This window comes from Festucalex cinctus, chromosome 10 (genome assembly GCF_051991245.1).
Source record: "Festucalex cinctus isolate MCC-2025b chromosome 10, RoL_Fcin_1.0, whole genome shotgun sequence".
Lineage (NCBI taxonomy): Eukaryota > Metazoa > Chordata > Actinopteri > Syngnathiformes > Syngnathidae > Festucalex > Festucalex cinctus.
In genome coordinates this window covers 24,990,982-25,007,484 of record NC_135420.1, presented here as the reverse complement: position 1 = coordinate 25,007,484, position 16,503 = coordinate 24,990,982, and the positions used below count along the sequence as shown (strand labels likewise).

Sequence of the window (16,503 nt, the reverse complement as noted above, 5' to 3'; positions counted from 1 at the left end):
CTCGCACACCAGATTGAAGACGAGTCCAATCATGGTGGCACCTGTAAAGCTGACTTTTAACCATGGTCTCGTAAACTATTCAATTTCGATCTTGTTCTGGTATTGTATGCAAAATTCACAAACTAAAGTTCAAGTTAATGTATAATTTCAAACATAACAATCATAATTATTAAGATAATTACATGGAGTTCTCGAGTTAAGTCGTATCAACTTTACAACAGTTACGCCCGGTCCGCCATTTTGGCTCTTATTTCCTCGTCTGCTATTTAGCCCTGAGTTAGCTAGCACTTGTGCAATTGTGGGCGTATCTTTGGCTAAGCCAGGGGTGGCAAACTGCGGTCCTCGAGGGCCTGAGTCCTGCAGGTTTTATAGATTTCCCTACTCGAAGTGCGGCTGATTCCAATTAACAGGCTCGTTATCAGGCTTCTGCAGAGCTTGCTGATGAGATGATCATGAATCAGCTGTGTTGAAGAAGGGAAATATCCAAAACCTGCAGGACTGCGGCCCTCGAGGACCGCATCTCGCCACCCCTGGGCTAAGCAGTAATGGTAAGCTTATGTAATGTATTTTAGATTTTTTTTTATTTTTTATGCAAATTATTTTTGATGTAAATATTGACTTTAAGTGGGAAATTCGACTTCAGTTGAAATTCGGGTTACATCGCGATGTAGGAACGGAACTAATAAAAAAAATAAAAACAAGCATCGATGTTGCTGTTGCAACAACCCTTTTAGTGTTTTTTTTTTTTAATCCAAATGAAAAAATTGTGTTAATTTAATTTTGTAGTTTATTGACTCTTGAAAATGACATTTTTTAATCTTAAAAAATACAAATTCATATGCCATTAAAAAAACAAACAAAAAACGCACACACACATTGGGATTACTTTACACTGAAAATAAACTTTTTTAGTCATATCACATTTTCCTTCTCAACTTTTTGTCAAGAAAAATGTAACTTCTTAATTTGAAAATGATAACTTTAAAGGTATATAGTATTTTATTTATTCATTCATTCATTCATTCATTCATTCATTTACTTCAGGCATTGTATTCGTGGGGAAAGGTAATGTGGGTGTGGTTAAGGAAATAATTATATATAGTGTGTGTGCGTGTGTGTGTGTGTGTGTGTGTGTGTGAGTGGGGGGTGGGGGGGGGGTCCTGTGCAAGTCCAATTTTGACCAGCAGAGGGCGGCAGCAACTAAGATGAACGTGTATTTGATCCTGTACACAGTATTTACATATTATTACATATTTAGATGAGCTGATGATTGTGCAAGAAAAGAAATAAGTCAAAATAACTTTAAAATGAAGTTAAGCGAGCTTTTCAGAGGAAATGAGTTGTAATTTTTTTTTTTAAGTAAATTGATTCCAAAGGAATCAATAAAGTCAAGTCTAAGTAGTACTATTTCGCTGAAAGAATCATAATGCATGACAAGAAAAAGATTTAAAAATAAAAATAAAAAAAGTGGAGGTAATACATATATACATTTATATATATATATATATATATATATATATATATATATATATATATATATTTATTTTTTTTAAAGCCACACTACTTAAGAATAACCAAAATATTTAGGATGATGATAATAATGATAATAATTCAATTCAAAATCTTTCATTCTTAAAAAAAAAAAAGAAAGTCAAAATTGTTTAAAAATCAAGCTGTAAAAAATAATACTAATATTTGAAGTCATATTTGTAAAAAATAAATAGTTATAAATATATTAGGGAAAAAAAAAAGTTAAGATAAAGCAAATTTTAAAAGTTAGAAAATAAAGTTATATGAGAAAATTAGTTCAAAAATAGTCATGTTTTTAAAATATTAGGTGATGTTTTGAGTTGAATTTTTTTATTGTCATTCGTGTAACAATACTACGTGAATGAAATTGTTAATGTTAGCCTTTACATAACTTTTTGGAATAGCTAACTTTCAAATAATTAATATAACTGTTATTATTTTTACTACTAATAACAAAAAACAAAACAAAAAGTGTCTGTTTCTTTCTCCCCCATTCAAAAATCAACCTGCCCCGCCCCCCTCTGGCCACCCGGAGGAACACTCCAATCCTGTATATATTGTTGCAGGCTTTTTGTGTGAGACTCACGAGGCGGACGAAGAAGAGTTTGCACCTCTTTCTTCTCTTCTCTTCTCCCCTGCCACCTGCACCTGCCTCCGTTGCGAGCACACGCTGTGATGCGCAGCCCACTTTTGGCATGATGATGATGATGATGATGATGAAGAGGAGGACGCGCACCGACGCCGCGCGCAAAAGCCGGGCAGTTTGGATATGAACCAAAAACAAACCAAAATGTCTTTCCGGGGAATGCGAATAGGATGAAGACGGTCCAGGAGGACTCGGCAAGACTTGTCGCAAGAGAGCAGTCGCGGTCGGCCAGCATGACCTCCGCCTGGTTGCCTACGTTCCTCTTCTTCCTTGTGGCTCTCAATGCAAGGTGCGTTGCTCATATTCATAAAAAAAATTAACAGAAGATATGATTTGGGGTAAAGAAAAGAGGGTTGGAAAATTAGACGCCAATTTTCGTAAAGTTGCTGGTAAATTTCCAGGAGAAAGTAAGATGGGAAGTTTGTAATTTTGTGTTTTTATTAGGGATGTAACGATATCCAAATGTCACGATACGATATTATCACGATATGAAGCTCACGATGCGATAATTATCACGATATTGTGGGCAGGTTGGCGATATTTAAAAAAGGTCACAATATTGTAAAAAAAAAAAAGAGAGCTCATACTAAAAAAAAAAAAAGCACAATATTTTGCTTTTGTACATAACATCAATGTTACATTGTTATTGTTTTATTATTATTACATTATTATTATTATGTTATGTTGTTAATGCACGCACACATTGAGTTCCTCCACATATTTACTCGCTTCACAAAGCATATTATGTTCACCTTCATCTGACAAATAGCGTGGATTTTAAACATAGAAGGGCCTAAACATCCCTAATGAAATTAAATTGCACTAAAAAAAACTAGCCACCAGAGGGTGCTAGAACTGCACAAATGGAAATCAACCTGTCATTTTTAACAGATGCGTTGCATTTAAATATCGTCAACACGACGACGACGATATTGTGGCAATTTTAATATCACGATATTGCGCTTATTGTTACATCCCTAGTTTTTATACCACAAAATATATTTTTTTTAAAAATACACTGTTAAACATTCACTAAAGTCTTTCCAAGGGGGAAAAAAGAAAATATTATGGAAAAATGGTGCAAAATTATAAAATTGCCATTTAGTCTATGCGTGAGCGTACTGATTACAGTGTAAACAATATGGGTTTGTGTTTGTGCACGTGTTTAGGTGTGCGACGTCCAACTACAAAGAGGACTATGAGGACGTGACAGTCCAGCAGATGACGGCATCCAAATCTCAGCAGTCGCATGCCACGGAAATCCTCAACGGGCTCCTCAAGGAGTACGACCGCAAGCTCAGGCCCGACATTGGAGGTCAGGATTACGATTATTGTTATTATTGACAACATTCACACGGTCAATACTTTGAAGTGAGATGAGGAGCTTCACTTCGACAAAAGTAGTGCTTTGCCGCCACCTTGTGGCCTCTTGGCGCCGAAGAACCACTATGTTGAAATGAGTTGAGTGGTCGTAAACTATTCGATTGCACTGAATTGAATTGAAAGTATTGTCCCAATACTTTTGTCAAATTCATAGAGGGAATATAATCAAGACACTTTTTATTCTGTCCATCACACACGCAGCCGCAGATGGCCATTTCATCGCCATGGCGACGCACCTTGCCCTGTCAGAAGCTCTACCACGGATGACACTGATTGATTGATTGACTCATTCGTCCACTTTCATTGCCGTTATTTACTCACTATTAATCCCAGATGCTCTTTGTGAACAAAAACCGCTCCGATTTGGAGCTTGCCTGACTGGCGCGCTGCATTCAAGTCTGTCTAGAGTGAAGACGTATACTGTTAACTAGCTGTCAACTGGTTGGCTCACACATTTGTAGCCTATAGCTAACAAGAAAAGCTAACGTAGAAGTCTTCACTAAGTTCTCCTTCTGATGTGAAATAAGTCATTTTTAGTACTAGATTTCTACTTCCTGTTGGCTTGACAGGCCTCTAAAGCAGCTTTTTTGTTGACAAAGGTCTTTGTTGAGAGTATGTTTGTGACTACACAAAAATGAATACTCAATGAAGACCTAAACTGCTACATAGTCATCATGTTTAGTGCTCGTACTGCTTTTATTTTCGTAGGTTTATACATCCTGTTGGCGTACTAGCACTTTCAATCAGTTTTTAGTGACCAAAGAACTTTGATTTCAATCTTGTGTGAACTAGTACTAGAATTAGTGCTGAGTAAGGACGTACGTATGGTAGCATCTGGAGCTGCTAGCCGCTATCTAGCTAGCTTTTTTTTTTTTTTTTTTTAATTTATTCAATACTTTCCATTTACAATCAAGAATCAAGTACATCGAACCCGCAGCATTCAAACATGAACATCAAACAAAACAACAAAAACACAAGAAACGCTAGCGGGTAAACTAAGAATACATGTCAAATTAAATAAATATGTTACATTCAACACAAGGAGAAATAGTCTTCATTGTTTTTTTTTAGTCTTACAATATCTAATTGACAGAAAATAAAGCCGTTCGTTAATGAAGGCCAAAAAAGAAGGCTTAATTCCCATAAATTTACACTTATGTATGTGAAATTTTGCCAAAATGATAAATCAATTAAGCAAAAACACATTTGCTTTGCTTTTTCCACTTCTTTCAATTAAACCAAAAATAACATTCTTTCAAAATCTTTGTCAAAATAAGTATGCTAGCTAGCTAGCAACCTGGATGACATCTATCAATTTCTGTACCGCTTATCCTCACTAGCCTGTCCCAGCTCACTTTGGGTGAGGTAAATCGCAAGTCACATATAGAAAAACAACCATGGAAACACTCGCAAGAAGTTGCTATAAGCCCAACTCGTACCCGAAGGAGCATAGAGAGACGCTACATTAGCATCTACAACTAGCCGCTAGCTCGCCAGCTATCCTCAGGTGTCCTAAGCAAAACAGTGAAGCGTTTCTCTGTGAGATATTGATTTTCCGCGCCGTTTGTTCTTTTATTTAAAAGAAGAAAAGAGAAAGAAAGCAAAGTTAATCCTCCTCCTCCTTTGATGAGTTTATATTGGAAATCAAACCTGGATTATCCCGCAGTCTGAGAGGGAGACGAAAGAAGAAAGAAGCTCGCGCTGAGTGGAATCGATTGGCTTGAAGTTCCACATTAAAACGACTTTATTGACAAAATTAAAACACATTGTTCTCCTTACAAACATAGATAGATAGATAGATAGATGAGTTTTCATACAAGATGTTTAATTGATGTGATCAAGTGTTGCCACGTTTTGTGGGCATGCAAAGTGGCGAGCGTTCAATTGGCCTCAAGTGGTGCTTCACATTGCACGTGTGTCACCAAAATATGCACAAGTGGCCCACGTGAATGACACTCTTCTCCCACTAATTCGCATTCTCTTCCTCCTCAACAGTGAAGCCAACTGTCATTGACGTGGACATTTTTGTCAACAGCATCGGACCCGTGTCCTCCATTAATATGGTAAGAACGTGTTAAAGATTTCAAAAGCACTAATAGTCACTTGGGCCCGATATTTAAAATTTGCTTCACAGAACTTACCGGTATGTCGTCAAGTTCATTCTTTTTCTTTGACGTTATTGTTTGACAAATAGCCTGTAATATGAAGCCGTGTCATACCACTTCCGCTATTGTTTCGGGCTGTCGGCACACAAAGAGAACAATTTGATTTTACTTTCAGGATTTCACAATCAAAAGACTAATAGCCGTTTATTAGCATAAGCTATTGTGTGGCGATACAAAAAAAAAAAAAAAAAAAGATGGGGGCGGCATACCTTAGTACCTGCGTAAGAGCTTTTGTTCCATCACAATAACAAAACATCAGCGCCACTCTTCTACGTTCTACAATTTCAGCTTATTATATCCAAAGAATGTGCTGTTCAAATGAATACATGTTAAATTTCAAGCGTTATTAGAGCCGGTGGCTGGCGCGCACGCACGCACGCACTCCTCGGTGACCTCACCTTGTGATAATCAACCGGCGGATTGTGGACGTCTTTGCAATCAAATGGTGACTTTGTACTAAATCAAGACCTGCAAGGAACACGAGAATCGCCAAAGCCATTAGGATTCACTTGACAATAACATGTTTTCCCCCAACTAAGTAGTTCCTTTTAAGAGCAAATCCACAGTTTTCTAAATTCCTGGTTCACTCTCAAATAATAATAATAATGTCTTTGATACTCAAAAAATTTCATGTACAAGGTTTCACATGAAACGTACGTTAGGTTCGCTGTTCAGACTCAAAAATCTTGTTGGTGTTTAAACATCAGAAATGATTACTATCGCTTGTACCTGTATGTCATGCTCATACTAGACCCCAAATCGTTTGATAGTCACAAAAACACTTGAACCAAACAATGCTTTCGCAACAATACTTAATATAAACTAGACAAAGTGCAATTTCTGCAGAAATTGTGTGGGAATGCTGAAAAGCTGAATGCTATTAGCTGAATGCTTCAGCATTTCCGCAACAAATACACAAAACGATTTCAATCTGTATACTTTTATGGAAATCATGGCCAATACCCAGTTTATGTGTACTGAAAATATTTTAAAATCCTACAAATAAATTACAAAAAGTATAATACAATTCCGATAAAATGAACCATTTTATATATATATATATATATATATAATTTTTTCTGTTACAAACCAAAAGTTTTTACCATAAAACGAAAGAAACCTTCCTTTGGCAGAATTTTGTGAACTGATCAGCGGGGGAGCCAATCAATCACTTCCCAGCCTCGCGCCCGTCTAATGGGGAATTATCCCACAGATTAGCAAGGCTGCAAATGTCTGCTCCTTATGAAATCTACTTCCACAAATGCACTCTCACGTTGGCACCATTTATTCCATCCTCCATTATATGTGGGATAATGTTCCCTTTTTCTTGCTCCGTTCCCCGCTGCGGCGCACAATTAAAGGTCGCCGGCGCCCCGCGCTCCCGTTGCTTGTAATTGGCCTGCTACTTAAGCGGCTTTGACCAAAGGTCAAACGCAACATGAAAATATTTGGGAAGCTGGAGGTGGCAAAAAATGTTCTGCAAAGGAACTGTTGCCATGGGGAAGTTCTTCTCGCTTGCCTCACTCAGTGGTGAAGTCATAATAACAGTCATTCAAGTCCTCGGACCCCTTTTTCATGGCACGGCGTCAAGATGATTACCTCGCTTTGCGAGAGTGACTGGATGAAAATTTGCCTTTTCAAACTAAAATGGCCGACATTCTGTTCCATTTCAAGAATGGGTCTGTAAGACTTTTTTTGTGCTTCATGTTATCATGGATGCGTTCACCTAATTGACTGGTGAACTGGCTGCTAAAAACAAAATGGCCAATTTTCTGTTCACTTTCCGTTTCCTGCGTCATGTTATGATAGATGAATGAAAAATAATAATGAAAAATAATAACAGTAATTCCTCAAGTGAGTTATTATACATATGTTTGCTAAAATGCTTCACAGTCATATGAACTTTCAGTGAACTATTTTGCACCCATTTCTTCAGATAAAGTCTCCTTCCCGTGTCGGTTCTTCCAGGAATACCAAATCGACATCATCTTCGCGCAGACGTGGACCGACAGCCGTCTGCGTTACAACAGCACCATGAAGATCTTAACGCTCAACAGCAACATGGTGGGCCTCATCTGGCTGCCCGACACCATCTTCAGGAACTCCAAGAACGCCGACGCCCACTGGATCACCATGCCCAACCAGCTGCTCAGAATATGGAACGACGGCAAGATACTTTACACCCTGAGGTAAAACAAATGCCATGACCCCGATCGTAGCAACCGTCGCTATGCTAGACTTCGTGACCTCTGGCGGCGGCCATATTGGCAGGGGCGACTCTTCCGTCAGGCAATGCGCGGACATTGAAAATAAGTCAGAACTCGCTCATTTCTCAATCGATTTTCATGATGACTTTTTTCGTCAATGTACAATTTGAAAATGATCAAAAAATGTTAGTTTTACCTAGATGTGTAATCGTAGTTTCCTTGTAGTAAATGTTTGATATTGTACGCAACCGTATGCAGCACATTGTGAAGGCATCCTACACAATAAATTCACTGTGTTGCGCCACCGCAGGCACGCAGCTGCAAGAGGTTGTGTCGTATCTACCTATTCATATCTGTGATAATGGTGTAATGAGTAATAATAATGTTTCGCGTAGCGTAACACAATTGTTGCTATATCATTGGAAAGCTGAGCTCATTCTCTTTTTGATTAAACTCGTTTCTGGAATTTGGGTCACTGCGACTCTTTTTGCTATGCCGGGTCACAAAAATGTTTACGTATGCACACTATGTTTCATGTTGAAAAGTGTTTCCGTGGCAACCTAACCCTAATTCTCATTTCAATGGCCACCAGTTGGGGAAAATACAGCTAACAAATTTAGTTATGTTGGTCATAAATGAAATAAAGTAACAAATGCTTTTAAGGTTTTTAATGTGACCATCAACTGCTATCTATTTTGGAGACAATTTCCTGTGTGAGTTAGAGAGAATTTGTCTTTTTCCCCCTTGGTAATTAACAAAAAAATAAATAAATAATATAGTGACTGCACTTTGTGCTCTATTTAAGTCCTCGCTGAAGTTCACGTCGACCTCCTAATCAATAATCATCAACAAACATCAGGTGAGGTCATATCCGGCCTGATGCGGAAATTTGTTTTTGTGCAAATTTTAAGGGGGTACAGCATCGATGCTATTCATAGCCCGTCTATGGCATTTGCCGTTATTATGTGTTAGCAATAAGCTGATGTTGCCTAATTTGTCATTGCAGACTGACCATTAACGCAGAGTGCCAGCTGCAGCTGCACAACTTTCCCATGGACGAACACTCGTGTCCGCTCATCTTCTCCAGCTGTGAGTTTGCAACGTTGACTTGATTTCACACAATTTGATTGCATACGTCTTCACTTCATTTGTACTATTCGATATTAGATTTTGATTCAACGTTCATTAGTTGTTGCCAGGTTATCCCCTAGATGATGGTGTTCATTATAAATCATTATAAACGGGCAAATTTAAATTAGTTTGATAAATGGAGTAAATAAAAATCACAATAACATATGTGGGAATGCTGGAGCATTCCCACAACTGTATTTGAGTACTGTATAGTTCAAGGATCAGTGCATGAGCAAACCATATTGTTTATTGAGACGAGCTCACTGGCGCAATGACGATGAGACTTGCCCCCAAATAAGTGAAGCTAATTTTTTCTTTTAGAAGTGTGGTGGCAAAGAATCTTTCTCTTTCTTTTTTCCTTTTTCATTCCATTTTGGTTCCTGTACCTCTACAGTGTCCCTTTGGTCTCATTCATAATTAGATTTTTTTTTTTAAACAAAAGGGCGTGTATGCACTAGGTAAATAAAGGCACTTTTTAAAGGGCCCATCAAAGGAGGCACTTATGTGTAAATGAAAGAGGTCCGCATTGTGCCATGCCTGGGCACGCTTCTGAGCGAGTGTAATGAAAGCCATCGGGGGAGAAACTCAAAGTCATTTACCTATTACTTAAGGAAGTCAGTAGATGTGACAGCCGTTGCCACGACAACCTCTCCATCTTCTACTTTCTTGTGGAGTCCATTCACAAAGTGCAGGAGGGGGAGGACGGGGGGGGACGTGCCTCTGGGGCTTTCCCACTAATCAACTCGTTACAATGCTGATATGCGGCCCCACTTGGACGTATACTGTAGATGGCATCGCTACTGTTAGCACGTTTGTATCTAGTATGCTAGCTCCTATTCTCATTTGAGAACTGACTTTGAGGCAAGATGTGGAAAAATGCTGTTCCAAATGCCTTAGTGCTCTTTTGTTATCATATAACAAGATAACTGTTAGTATGCGAACATATAACAATAATGTTAGCACAATTCTCCATTCAATTTTTATGTTTGTAAGTGTAAGACAATACTGATTGTTTGAAATAAAAAAAAAGAAATAAATAAAAAAAGTATAAAGTGATCCAGCTTCATTGGCTCTTTATTGTTATAAGAAGATAACATGCTAACAGTTGGTATGCTAGCATGTAACAGTTGCTAGCATGTTAGTATCACACTTTTTTTGATGTTGGTATGCTAGCATGTAACAATAATGTTGGCATGCCAACTGTTAGCACATTTCTCTATTCATTTTTTATGTTTTTAAGTGTAAGACAGTAAAGATTGTTTGAAATTTTAAAAAAAAGTATAAAGTGATCCAGCTTCATTTGCTCTTTATTGTTATAAGAAGATAACATGCTAACAGTTGGTATGCTAGCATGTAACAGTTGCTAGCATGTTAGTATCACACTTTTTTTGATGTGGTTTTAAATCTAAGACACTAATAATTGTTTTAAATTAAAGAAAACGTTATTCATCGATTTTAATGGTGCAATTGAGGTCCCCTGGACATCTTGGGGCTCCAGGCAACTGCCTAATTATCCCCTGGTTAACATATAGCAAGATAGCAACCTAAGATGAAAGTCAGATGGGCCACAAATTGTCGGTACTTTGACTCATTTGACACAAATATCTGTATATCAGTACTACTTTTGCTACATCTGGCCAAGCATCATGTGTTGTGTTTTGGAACCGTTGCAGACGGGTACCCGCGAGACGAGATGGTCTACAAGTGGAGGAGGAACTCGGTGGAAGCGGCGGACCAAAAGTCCTGGCGCCTCTACCAGTTTGACTTCATGGGCCTCAGGAACACCACCGACATCATCAAGACCACAGCAGGTACTCGACACCCAAAGTCGTTGAGATGAAAAAGTTGACTTTCAAGAGTAAGTGTGTTTGTTTGTTTGTTTGGTACTGGGGCGCGTCTCCTGCAGGCGACTACGTGGTGATGACGGTGCACTTTGACCTGAGGAGGCGAATGGGCTACTTCACCATCCAGACGTACATCCCCTGCATCCTCACCGTGGTCCTGTCCTGGGTCTCTTTCTGGATCAAGAAAGACGCCACGCCGGCCAGGACCGCTTTAGGTCAGAAGAAACTTTCACCCCAAAACCTTCTTTCAAACCCTAACACTGGTTTGAAACTTTAGTCCTTGAAACACTACCTTTCTTGTCACCATCTATCCGTATGAAATTGTAACCCTGGCGGGAAACCAGACTTTGAAACCTTAACCCATGTTTGAAACTCTACCTTAACTTGAAACCTCGACCTTTGCTTTAATAATAATAATAATAATAATAATAATAATAATAATAGTAATGCATGAGAGTGTCGGTGGGATTTTTTTTTAGGCAGGTTGGGGGAGTCCAGGTGTTTCGTGGAAACAGGCCAGGGTAAAGCAAAAGGGAAACATGGTGGCATGCGGGCCTAAAATAGCCGCTGGGGCCAGCTTGTTGCCATGGCGACATACCCGTACAAATCGAGGGGGTGAGGTAGGGATGGAAGGAATCGCGTGCGCACGTTCCGGGAAGAGTGTACGACGTCAAGTTAGCGTAATGTATGATTAAAAAAAAAGTTACTTTAGACTTGACAAGTGGATATTCGCTACGTCTTGATAGCTGAATTTGAAACCCATTTTGAAACCCTAATTTGACCGTCTAACCCTGAGGCGGACTTGAAACCCTAACCCAGGCTTGCCATCCATAAGACAAATTTGACACCCTACCACTAGATTGAAACCCTATCACAAGCTCCCCCCCCCCCTTTTTTTTTTTTTTAAACCCTTCAAGTTAGGCTTATGTTGCACGCTTGAAACCCGACTTTGCAAATGTTTTGCAGGCATCACGACGGTGCTGACGATGACCACGCTGAGTACGGTGGCGAGGACGTCTCTGCCGCGCGTGTCCTACGTGACGGCCATGGACCTTTTCGTCACCGTCTGCTTCCTGTTCGTCTTTGCCGCCCTGATGGAATACGCCACCCTCAACTATTACTCCAGCTGCACCCGCACGTCGGCCTGCATGGATCGGAAACGCCATGTAAGTACGGTTTGTAGTCAGGATTCACGCTTCAAACAGCTTAGGGTGTCAAGTCTTGGTTCAGGTTGCATGCAGGTTCAGGTTTCATTTGAGGGTTTTAAGATTTAAGGCAGGGGTGGCAAACTGCGGTCCTCGAGGGCCGGAGTCCTGCAGGTTTTATAGCTTTCCCTACTCGAAGTGCAGCTGATTCCAATTAACAGGCTCGTTATCAGGCTTCTGCAGAGCTTGCCGATGAGCTGAATATGAATCAGCTGTGTTGAAGAAGAGAAATATCCAAAACCTGCAGGACTGCGGCCCTCGAGGACCGGATCTCGCCACCCCTGATTTAAGAGTTGCAAACAAAGGGTAGGATTTCAAATTAGGGTTTCAAGACAAGTTGGGGTTTCAAAATGGGGTTTGAAACAACGGTTAGGTTTTAAATTAGGATTTTAAGACTATTAGGGTTTTCAGAGGGTTTGGGATTTCAATTAAGGTTTCAAATTCAGGTTTTAAGACAGGCTTAGGGTTTCAAGTTAGGGTTTCAATCAAAGGCTATTGTTTCAAACAAATTGGGGTTTCAAATTGTGGTTTGAAACAATGGTTAGATTTCAAATTAGGATTTTAAGACTATTAGGGTTTAAGAGGGGTTGGTGTTTCAATTAAGGTTTCAAATTCAGGTTTCAAGTTAGGGTTTCAAACAAGGATTGTGGATTTCAAATTAGGTTTTTTTTTAAGACTGGGTTATGGTTTCAAATTAAGGTTTTAAACAAGGATTAGTATTTTAAATTTGGGGTTTAAGACTGGGTAAGGGTTTCAAATTAGGATTTTAAGGTTTCAAGTTTGTGTTGGAAATGAAGTTTTCAAGATTGAGATAGGATTTGAAATTAGGGTCTCAGCCTGAGCTAGGGTTTCAAATTCCAGTTGGTGTTTGGAGCTTGACGATGTGACTTGTTTCCAGAACTACTCGGTCCTGGACGCCAGGCGGCCTCCTCACACGGTGGTGGCCTTGAACAATGCCACCTACTGGCAGGACCTGGACGACACGTGCGCCTCGCAGTGTCTGGACGGCAAAGACTGCGTCGGCTTCTTCTGTTGCTACGACGACTGCAAAGACGGCGCGTGGCGGAGGGGACGCGTCCACGTCGACCTGCTGGACCTGGACGCCTACTCCAGGGTCTTTTTCCCAACCTCCTTCCTCCTGTTCAACGTGGTCTACTGGGTGGGGTATCTCTACCTTTAGCGTTGCCTGATGATGATGATGATGATGATGATGATGATGATGGTGGTGGGCATACCATAGATTTGAACATTGGCAACATATATTTGAGCTGTGTGCCTACGGCGACGCTAAGCTAGTAGGGACAAACGTGTCGGCGCATTCCATGTGTGGAGATAACAAGACGAAAAATAGGATGATAACAATAACTTTTCAGAGATAAAAGTATTATTTTGGGGGGGAGGGGTTGTAATGATAGTACAATATTTGCATTGGCACACAAAAAAAGTACACATCATGAAATGAGTACGTTTGAACTTTATTTTGTCTGTGCAATTGACTTTGATGGGACCTTCGCCCCTGCCAAGATGGCCACCACGTTTATGCTAATGTTAGAGTCTGAGAGTTTGTGCTTTTGGGCTGTGATTAGAGCATAAGTTTTGGGTTTTATGGGTTAGGTTAAAGCATCCCTGAGGCAAATAACTAGCTGAGTTGCTAACTAGAAGAATAGCTGGCTTATAATGCCTTGCTAGCATAGCGTTTTATTTTATTTTATTTTTTGCCAAACTAATAGTTAGACAACACCATCTAGAAATAGTCTACTTAGCTAAATTCCTACCTATTTAATAATAGCCAGGAGCCTAAATTGCCTCGCTAACATTTTCAGTTTCAAACAGTTCAACACCTTTCTAAGAATGTCTAGCGTTAGCATGTACAACACATCAGGGTATGTAGTTAGCAGAGTTGCTAACTAGCTAATAGTAGCCTGTACCTTTAAATGCCTCACTAACATATCATTTCTTGGTTAAAATAATGGATGCAGTACATCATGAGGCTTTCAGCTAGCTGGTTGCTCTTGGGTAAGAATTGGGAGAAACACAACAGGAACTGGTTAGCTTGACAGCATATTTCCATCTTTAGACAACAAGACGACGAAGGCTCGTCAGCGATGGTTCCACATTTGAATCCGATGCGGGACATTCAAACCATTCTCAGTGCCTTCATGTCCTTTGCACACCATGTTGGAGACACAAAAAAACAAATACTTGCTCCATGACGTACGTATAGCAGCTAGCTTGGCTTTGTAGGTCTGTAGCATCCATAAAAGTCCATCTTTCAACAGACTTTCAGGGATCATTGCGCCTGATTCATCGACGCTCATGAGAATTTAAGTATATTATTTCAAAAATACATATATCAATTGGCATTTCGCATTTGTATTAAATGTCGGTGATTGCTTTGATGAAATTTTCACACAATTCTTTTTATGAAACAATAACTGTACAGGTACATTGTGAATCAATGCTATTCTCGTCGATAATCAGGGAATTATTAATAAATTGATAAAAGCGAATTTTATGGTGTTATAAGGTTTCCACGGTAGCTAGTAATTTTGAATACTTGTAGTGAAATTCAATATATTTACTAGGCATTTGATGAGACTACGAATATCTTAGGAAGGAATGTGGCGACAAAATGTTTTACCTACTAAAACTAAGCTAAAGCCCATAGTTTCATGTAGAATAATGATTAAAATTGTTACATATGTTGTACATACTAGTAATGTATTGACTGAGGTTATGGGTATGTTAGTTTTGATGAGTCTTTGAACACAGGATTTAGTGACAATATAATATAATACAATACAGCAGCGCACACTTAGCTTGACTTTGCTAGCTAGCTAATAATACCTTCCTGAGAATGTTTACTAATAGCATATATTTAAAATAAATAAATAAATACATACATACATAGAAGTTACTGAGGTAAATAGCTAGCCAAACTGCTAAATAATAAATAATCTACTATTAGTGTTAATAAAAAAGAATACAGTAAGACTTTACCATGGTAAATACCTAGCAAACTACATCGCTAATAGTAGCCAGTGGCCGGAAAGTGCATTGCTAGCATGTTATTTTAAGCAAATAGCTAGTTTTAATCATAGTTCATGTACGTATAATTTCTCACAACATGTCATTTTTTGGACAAAATTTAAGTTTCAAACAGTACACTTCTGAGAAGCGCTACTGTTAGCATGTGCATATACAATGATGTTATAAAGGTCATGAACAAGTTAAGTTGCTAAGCTAGCTAATGGTACTTGTTCTTTTGGTCAAATAAATAGTAATCAAAGTTCACAACCCATTGTTAGTGTGTCATTACACAAGAGGTTATCAAGGTCACTCGTGACGTGAACTAAGCTAACTAAAGCTAGCTTGTAGCCCCGCCTTGCTAACATCTAAAATAATATTTAAGTTTATTGTTTGGATTTTTAATTATTGGTATAGTGTACTTCATGTGTTGATCATTAATTACACAACTGAAGCTATCATTTGATTTTAGAAGGGTTTTTTTTTTTTTTCTTTAGACAACTGCAATAATGCCTGAATGGTGCTATGCGTCGTTGGTGATTTATACACACGCACGCATGCATATAATAATATTCAGCTACGTGTTAGAACATATTAGTAACCCCATTATAAATTAGTATTGATGTTTGCTCATTTCTTGTACATTTAGGTTGTTAAAAAGTAAAAAAAAACATGACGTTTTTTTTTAAAAATGTTTTTTGTTGTATTTGTTTATACGTAACATTTCTTTGTCATGTTTTAAAAAAAAAATCGTATGAAAGTAAACCAAAGACAATTAATTCACTAGTAGCTCAACATGTGCCAAGTAGGAGTTGTTTTCATGTATTCAGTGCCGTTCTGTGAACATCGGAATGAGTTCACTTAGCTTAGCATTGCTGTGTGTACTTCCCATCGTGTCTTTTGCAGGTGACCAGATGTCCTCTTTAACAAGGACATTGCCATTTTTTCGCTATTATCATTTCCAGTCACTCTTTGTGACATCATTGGCTGCTTTTTCTACCAGTTGAGTTTTTGTACCCCCCAAAAAGTCGAATCAAATCCCGCGTGAATAGGCCATCATCCGTGCCATATAGAAGTGTAGCAGATACATTTTTTTTTTTTTTTCGCTATCTGCTCTTGGTCATGTATTTCTGCCTATTTCCTTTTTGTGGCCTTTTTTCCCGATGTTGATTGTGTACCTGGGATCAGACGTTGAGACCGCGCTCGCTGGTGTTCAAAGTCAAGTCAGTGAACGGGCCGCCATTTTGTCACAAGGGAAGTGAGGCGCTGATCAGCATCCACTTCCTGCCGCTCCACTTTCTATTTTGGCTTAATTCATTTACAGCCGGGTGATGAATTTTTCAAGTGTGAATCTCTGCGACGATA

At 38.9% G+C, this 16,503-nt stretch overlaps 1 protein-coding gene across 1 annotated transcript in view; it reads left to right on the top strand.

Annotated features, from left to right (window-relative positions):
* Positions 1-16,503, top strand: part of gabrg3 (gamma-aminobutyric acid type A receptor subunit gamma3) — a 20,396-nt gene extending 3,893 nt beyond the window's left edge. Inside the window, exons 3-11 of the mRNA XM_077533747.1 lie at positions 2,346-2,465; positions 3,346-3,491; positions 5,555-5,622; positions 7,693-7,913; positions 8,938-9,020; positions 10,736-10,873; positions 10,969-11,121; positions 11,873-12,072; positions 13,010-16,503. Coding sequence (XP_077389873.1) covers positions 2,347-2,465; positions 3,346-3,491; positions 5,555-5,622; positions 7,693-7,913; positions 8,938-9,020; positions 10,736-10,873; positions 10,969-11,121; positions 11,873-12,072; positions 13,010-13,291 — 1,410 coding nt within the window. The 5' untranslated portion in view covers position 2,346 and the 3' untranslated portion in view covers positions 13,292-16,503. The remainder of the gene's footprint in view (positions 1-2,345; positions 2,466-3,345; positions 3,492-5,554; positions 5,623-7,692; positions 7,914-8,937; positions 9,021-10,735; positions 10,874-10,968; positions 11,122-11,872; positions 12,073-13,009) is intronic.